Source organism: Alosa pseudoharengus, unplaced genomic scaffold (assembly GCF_046254945.1).
Source record: "Alosa pseudoharengus isolate Yale_2024_CS ecotype anadromous, Long Island Sound unplaced genomic scaffold, YU_APseudo_1.1 YU_APseudo_1.1_scf_7, whole genome shotgun sequence".
NCBI lineage: Eukaryota > Metazoa > Chordata > Actinopteri > Clupeiformes > Clupeidae > Alosa > Alosa pseudoharengus.
In genome coordinates, this window is record NW_027468859.1 from 34,281,339 (window position 1) to 34,288,569 (window position 7,231).

Sequence of the window (7,231 nt, forward strand, 5' to 3'; positions counted from 1 at the left end):
GCTTGACATGTTGGTCTTTGTTTAATTAGACTGTGTGGGGTACATTTATATTAGTAAGTAGCCTACCTTAAATTGTGGTTGTTTGTATTATTAACAGAACGAGGCTCTGTTGAGATGGCGAGTGGCGAGGCGAAGCTGTGGGGAGATGATGGCCTTTCTAGTTAATCATTAATAAACCGAATCTACTCTCCGTCTTCTGCAAATATGATAAATGAACCTAAGGCACTCACCTCTGTGACGTGGGGTATCCGCGGAGGTTTAATTAACGCTGGTGGGTGGCTTTTTGAGCTTTCAGTGTGGTGCAAGACAGACTGTACTTTCGGAAGCAAAACTATCATTTTACTACCTAGAATGACCTTACGCTCTGACTTTTTGGATGATTTTGGGATTAAGAAATAGGCTTCACCAGGCCTGTTGACAACGTAGGCTATTGGTTCTCTCACTTTAGGATACTATTTTTGTACTAAGAAAGTGTCCGAGGTTATCACACAGCGTATGGATGGTGGGGATTCAATAAGCACAGGTAGTTCATTTTAGTGTAATTCTTGATGGAGTGATCAAGAGGCACAGTTTAACGAATACATTGTCAGTATTAAATGATTAACATGCCAATGAAGAGAACAAGTTGCAGCCCAACAAGAGATGCTACTTGCCATCTGTTACAACCACTTGCTTCCAAGAAGATCTGCTGTGCGGCCGAGGATCTCACACTGGATCTCACAACTGGATGTGTTCAATCACTGTGTGGCCATGATTTGCGCAGTAATTCATTTTCCAGGTTTGATGAGGAGGAAGATTCGGGAATTAAATCAGGTGACGTTTATTTTTAACAAGATGACGACCATGGCTTGTGAAGTTGACAAGCTAGCCTATTAATTGCCAGCCACTGAAATAGGCTTAGACAATTCCATTTTGGGAATGCAAAGGTTACACATACACACACGCGTGCGCGCGCGCACGCACACACGCACACACACACACACACACACACACACACAAACACAAATAAACAAAAATAGTCAAACGGTTTGTTATTCTGTGTCTGACTGACACACTCGTCTTTGCAGAAGCTGATGATAGCAATGGATCTATATCATCTGAGGAAGACCTGGACACCTTCGAGTATGCCAAGACTCTGGCTTTCAAAGAGTCTGTGCCCAAGAAAAGCATCAGTCAAATCATCAAAGACAAAAAGAAACAGACTCAGCTGACCTTGCAATGGTAAGAGTTTTACTCTCTGTGCTGCAGGTCAGGCCTACATCTATTTAGATTGGTGTACTAATTTCATTTTTTTGTCATATTTTCTACCTATATGTGTGCTTTTAAAATTATATGAGAGACTTAATTCTGAAAGACTTTACATGTTTAGCTTTCTATTTTCTTTGAATCAAACATTTTCGAGGTATACTAACCCAAAGTCTTTTCATTGATGTAGATGTAGAAGAGTGTTTTTCATTACTCCTTTTAACTTCATTTCTAATGTTAAAATATGATTCACTGAATTAATTATGACTATAGATAATGTAATACTGTTGTGTTTTCCAGGCTTGAGGAAAACTACATTGTATGTGAGGGTGTCTGTTTGCCACGATGCATCCTATATGCCCATTACTTAGATTTCTGCCGCAAGGAGAAGTTGGATCCTGCCTGTGCTGCCACTTTTGGGAAGGTTAAGATGAATATATGTCTTGCAAAAATGTCCTCCTACGCATGTTGTAGAGACATCACTTTTTACAAAATATTAACTTAATGTGTGTGAGTATTGACCTTGTCTGTACTGTTTGCAGACAATACGACAAAAATTTCCACTGTTAACAACCAGAAGGCTTGGCACACGGGGCCATTCAAAGTAAGAATACAAAAACACAGCAGATCACATTGCTTCTGATCATTCTGTTGTTTACAGTGTTCCAAGAGTAATGTACTGTCATGTAATGCACTATACACAACACTGGCACTATTTTATAATTTACATGATTAAAACATTTATTTGCAACATTGCAGAGAATGTTTTCAGTTGAATGCTTATAAAGCTGGTAGCCATGTCTGTAAATTAAGTTTATTTTTATTTATATGTTTATTTATTTTGATCTCCAAGCATCATCTCATGATTCATTCTTTGTTACAGGTATCATTATTATGGTATTGGCATTAAAGAGAGCAGTGCCTATTATCATTCAGTATACTCGGGAAAAGGCCTAACCAGGTAAACGTTATAACATATGGTCTTTCTTCAATTTGTAATACGACTTGCTTTTTAAGATTTACAAATTAATTATTTCTAACCAACTTTCAGATTTTCTGGAAGCAAACTCAAAAATGAGGTAAATCTATATCATCTATAATAGAATTGCTATGGGGGAAATTGGGAATTTATGTTCATGGGGAATTTGTTTTGGGTCCAGTGCTTATTTATTGTATTTTGTATATGTCCAAAGGGAGGATTCACGCGTAAATATTCTCTGAGCTCAAAAACCGGAACTTTGCTGCCAGAATTTCCAAGTGCACAACATTTAGTGCTTCATGGTTCAATATCAAAAGAGAAGGTTTGTGTGTTTAACAGTTGGCATTAATCTTGCAGCTTGAATGCTTTCATACATTATGTGATTATATATTTTTTTTTTGTTCATCAATTCACTACATGTCTGTGCCTTTGTCACTTTATAGGTAGATACCTTAATTATGATGTACAAAACACACTGCCAGTGCATCTTGGACAATGCCATCAATGTGAACTTTGAAGAGGTACTTTCAGTCTGATTCAGAGGATTGTACTTTCCCCTCAACATTCTGTGTAGTCTTATGCTGTGTTCACCATTGTTCCCCGCCTGCAGATCCAAAACTTCCTGCTGCATTTCTGGCAGGGAATGCCCGACCATCTCCTGCCCCTCCTGGAGAACTCCATCATAGTTGATATTTTCTGTGTGTGTGATTCCATCCTTTACAAGGTGCCCTCCCCTCTATTCTCGAGCACAAACACAGCTTGACATAGACCTCACATTGACATATCGCCAGTGAATCAGTAACACTATTGTTTTCCTCCCTCCCTCAGGTTCTCACCGATGTCCTCATCCCCGCCACAATGCAGGAAATGCCTGAGAGGTGTGTTTCCATTGCCAATAGATATACTATACACTCAATGAAGGAAAATTTGTGCTTAATTTGAATTCATGAAATTTGACTTGAGGAGGGTTTCTCCATCTGCATGTTTTAACTAATCGTTGAAATGGCCTGTTAGTCTCTTGGCAGATATACGAAACTTTGCCAAACACTGGGAAAACTGGATGGTGTCATCTTTAGAAAATCTTCCAGAGCTGCTATCAGAAAAAAAGCTACCCATTGCACGACAGTTTGTGTCCTCCCTAAAGAGGCAGACATCATTCCTTCATCTTGCCCAGGTGCATATTGTAGCTGATTTCTAATTACTGTGTACAGTATACTGTACATGTGCCATTGGCTGCTAGTGTTTCTTATTGCCATTTTGTTTTTTGATTTCTACCAGATTGCCAGACCAGCATTATTTGACCAAAATGTGGTTAACTCCATGGTTGCAGATATTGACAAGGTGGATTTGAACAGCATTGGGTCCCAGGCATTCCTTACCATATCAACTGGTGACAAAGACTCCGAGCTGTACTCAGAGTGTGAGAATTTTAACAAAATACTTTTGAGTGGAAACTGAAAATAACTCTTCTGACATGAGCTTGGAGAGCTTTTGTCCATGTTGTGATGTCTTCACATTTTTCAGATGATTCTGTCGCTGTGTTCCAAGATTTGAAAGACCTCCTGAAGAAAAATGCCACAGTTGAGTCTTTCATTGAATGGCTGGACACTGTAGTTGAGCAAAAAGTGATCAAGGTTTGTCATTCCATAGGTTTTCACTATAGATGTTTTCACAGCTTCAAAACTCTTTTTTTAATAAATACTGACTTCCCTCTCCAGCCTAGCAAGCAAAATGGGCGGTCAGTGAAAAAGAGAGCACAGGACTTCCTTCTCAAGTGGAGTTTCTTCGGAGCTCGAATCATGCATAGTCTCACACTGAACAATGCTACAAGTTTTGGTAAGACTGTTATTCTGATAACTAGTTTTTTTTTAATAATATTTTACTTTTTTTATGCCTTGTGTGACATAATATTAGGACATGCACATTCAGAACGGCTAAAACACAAAAGAATTGTCTTACTTGTTGGTCTACAGTAATTTCCTGTGTATTAGCCCCATTGTGAAGCTGAAGAAATTTTGCAAAGTCAATGTATAAACCGCGGCAAATAGTCGGGAAATTACGGTCCAAACACTATAGCCATAGAATTGTATGACCCATCCCAGATACAGTAAGCACAGTCATTGGTCTGATTCACAATCAGCTTTGTCCAAGTAACCAATCCTCAACACAACATAACCATGCAAAGCTAGACACATGGTTAAAAGACATGTAATACAATGGCATTTCACTAGTATTTGAAGATGAATCAAACTATATTGTTTCTAGTGTCTCATGTTTTTTCTGACTTTTTTCTAGGCTCTTTTCACCTCATTCGAATGCTCTTAGATGAATATATTCTCTTGGCTATTGAGACACAATTCAACAATGACAAGGAGCAAGATCTTCAGAATCTCTTGGAAAAATACATGAAAAATGCAGGTATGTGATGTTATGTTATGTTATGTTATGTTATGTTATGTTATGTTATATTAAACATGTATGTATTAAAATGTAGTAAAAATGTCCTTTCTCCAAATATTTCAGATGCCAGCAAAGCAGCCTTCACTGCATCTCCCAGCTCCTGCTTCCTGGCCAATCGTAATAAATCTAGTGTTCTCTCCGGCGATTCGTCGGTTAAGAATGAGTCACACATAGATAACCCGTACATGTCTCTCAGTGGCAGTCAGCAGGTCCTAGGAGCAAATATGGTAGTGTTCCAAGGCACAGACTCGGATGGCTTTCCCCTCTCTGGTACTGATCATCCACTCTGGTCCTTGATCAGAACTACACAAAAAATCATTTGATAATATTTTCATATCTGCATACTTCGAAATTGCCCTTATTAAAATGCTTTACATGTTTCTGTAGACAAAGTTAGCAGTGCATAAGGAGTTCTTTCATACATCCTCTGCACCACAGGTCAGCTGGACTTCTCTCAGGGCAGTGGTCCTCTCATGACCCCTCCAGTGTCCCCGGCCCTCGTGAACAGAGGCAGTGTTATCAACCAGGGCCCCATGGCGCCTCGGCCCCAGAGCAGCTGCCCCATGCAGCCCCACCTTCCCTGCCAGGCCTGCCCAGACGCCGTGTACCAGGGCCTGGCTCTGGCCAACTCCGGCTTCTACCCACCCTCCACCACATACCAGCCTGCGTTCAGGCCCCAGGCCCACAGCCAAATGCCAGCGTACTCAATGCGCTCAGACGGAGGCCGCTACACCCCCTTTGGTGAGCAGCCAGTGGCGAAGGACTGCTTCAACACCAGTTGTGCGGTGTCTTCGTATAACCCCCGGGGGGCAGTGGGTTACAGTGCTACGCCGGACGCAGCGGTGGAGGCCCAGGGGGCGCAGCTCCTGGACTCTGGGGGGTACAGCTTTGTGAGCAGCGGTCTGAATGGAGGAGCCTGCCAGGGTCTGACCTACACCAGCACAGGATCAAGTGGTGAGAGAGACTGATGGATGAACCGTTTATGTATGTGTACATTTAGATGTTGGTTTGTTGAAAGAGTCTATCAGTCGCTTAGCACTATTATTTTTCTAAAGCAGTTTGTCATCTTTTATGAAATGCAACCTCTTTTGAAGGTCAACCACAGCATACCAGATTTGTTTATAAATATGCCAAGACTTTTGGCACATACTGTTTCTACTAGATGAGGAATGTTGTTATAGACCCAGGTCTCTTTTTATTTGACAACAGAAAGTACACAATCCAGATTTCCTTTCAACATCCAAATCTCGCTGCCTTTCAGGTTACTATGGCAGCGGCAATTACCATGATGCCCAGAGGATGGGCTCCATGATTGACCAGCATGTGTCTGTCATCAGTAGCGTCAGCACCGTACGTTCCGTCCCTGCGTACGCTGATGTCCACGACCCGCTTAACATCCTGGACGACGCCATCCGAAAGCCTGCTGGCTCCTATAGACCCTTTCAACAAGGTAAACAAAAACAATGCTTGAACATTCTATTTGGTTCCCAATCTACTTCCTCTGCATTAAGATAACATATGGAATGTTAAAAAGGAAGTCGTGTAGGGCCAACTATGATGCTGATAATGGAACTCTCTTGAAAGGGTCTATTACAATGAGCAGCCCTCCCTGGTCAGCCGCTCCTCTGGAGGTACAGTAGGGTTACGTCAGATGACTTTAAAGGCTCAGTCACCATTCTGGAAAAAGGTTGTTTACGAGCCAGTTAGATGAGCCTACTCACCGCCATCCTCCTGGCTTGGTCAGAGGCCTTTGTTTGTTTACCCATTATAGCTCCAGGGCTGTGTACAAACACTAGCGTTTTAGAGCACACACGTACAACAGACTGCAGGAGGACCACGAGGAGACCTACAGCTATTCAGAGCTTACTTATTTGCTACATAAAGATGTAGTACCTTCAATGCAGTCTTCCTATAATATGGTTTTAATATTATCTGCTCAATCTTTTGTAAGAATCTAAAACATACCTTGCTATTTTCTGACGATGTTCCATGTGCATCATCAGCCATTGATTGCTTACCAATTTTCATTTGTTTCAAAATGTTTTCATCTTATTCTTCTTTGCTTCCATCAAAGGTTCATCTGTGGTCCCACCCCTCCCATCCTCTGTCTCCACTCCCTGCATGTATGGAACGTCCTCACAGTACCATTCCCAGGATGCACTGCTCTCCCACCAGGGTTCGTCTGATGTCCGGCAAATAGTGTCCTCACTCCCCCCCATTAACACTGTGTTTATGGGCTCAACGGGAGGCCCTGCGTAATTGACCCACAGAGACCACCCAACTAAAACACTTCTATCAGTGCATGCAGGTGAGACCCTGCTCTACAGAGATGCTGCAGTCAAATATTTGTTAATAGATAAACTGTAGCCTGTCACTGTTGGAGGTTACAGAGGATTTTCTTTGCAATGCAAGAATGGAAATGGGAGATTGGAAGTGTGTAGCACATGAACTGGCTGTTATATATTTAATCACTAGGCTATATTATTTCAGAGGTGTGTCTGTAGCATCATGTAAATAGGTTGGTAAGATTTGTACTCACTTTGCTGA

At 41.5% G+C, this 7,231-nt stretch overlaps 1 protein-coding gene across 1 annotated transcript; it reads left to right on the forward strand.

Moving 5' to 3' along the window:
• The first annotated feature begins 605 nt into the window (after positions 1 to 605).
• rfx6 (regulatory factor X, 6) lies at positions 606 to 6,943 on the forward strand. Its single transcript, XM_076271959.1, has 19 exons — positions 606 to 813; positions 1,068 to 1,221; positions 1,546 to 1,669; positions 1,788 to 1,849; positions 2,129 to 2,206; positions 2,297 to 2,324; positions 2,439 to 2,546; positions 2,668 to 2,745; positions 2,835 to 2,948; positions 3,053 to 3,102; positions 3,239 to 3,398; positions 3,503 to 3,644; positions 3,749 to 3,858; positions 3,943 to 4,060; positions 4,520 to 4,642; positions 4,748 to 4,954; positions 5,123 to 5,638; positions 5,946 to 6,134; positions 6,759 to 6,943. The coding sequence occupies exons 1-19, from the start codon at positions 606 to 608 to the stop codon at positions 6,941 to 6,943; spliced, it is 2,754 nt and encodes a 917-aa protein (XP_076128074.1).
• Positions 6,944 to 7,231: the final 288 nt, after the last annotated feature.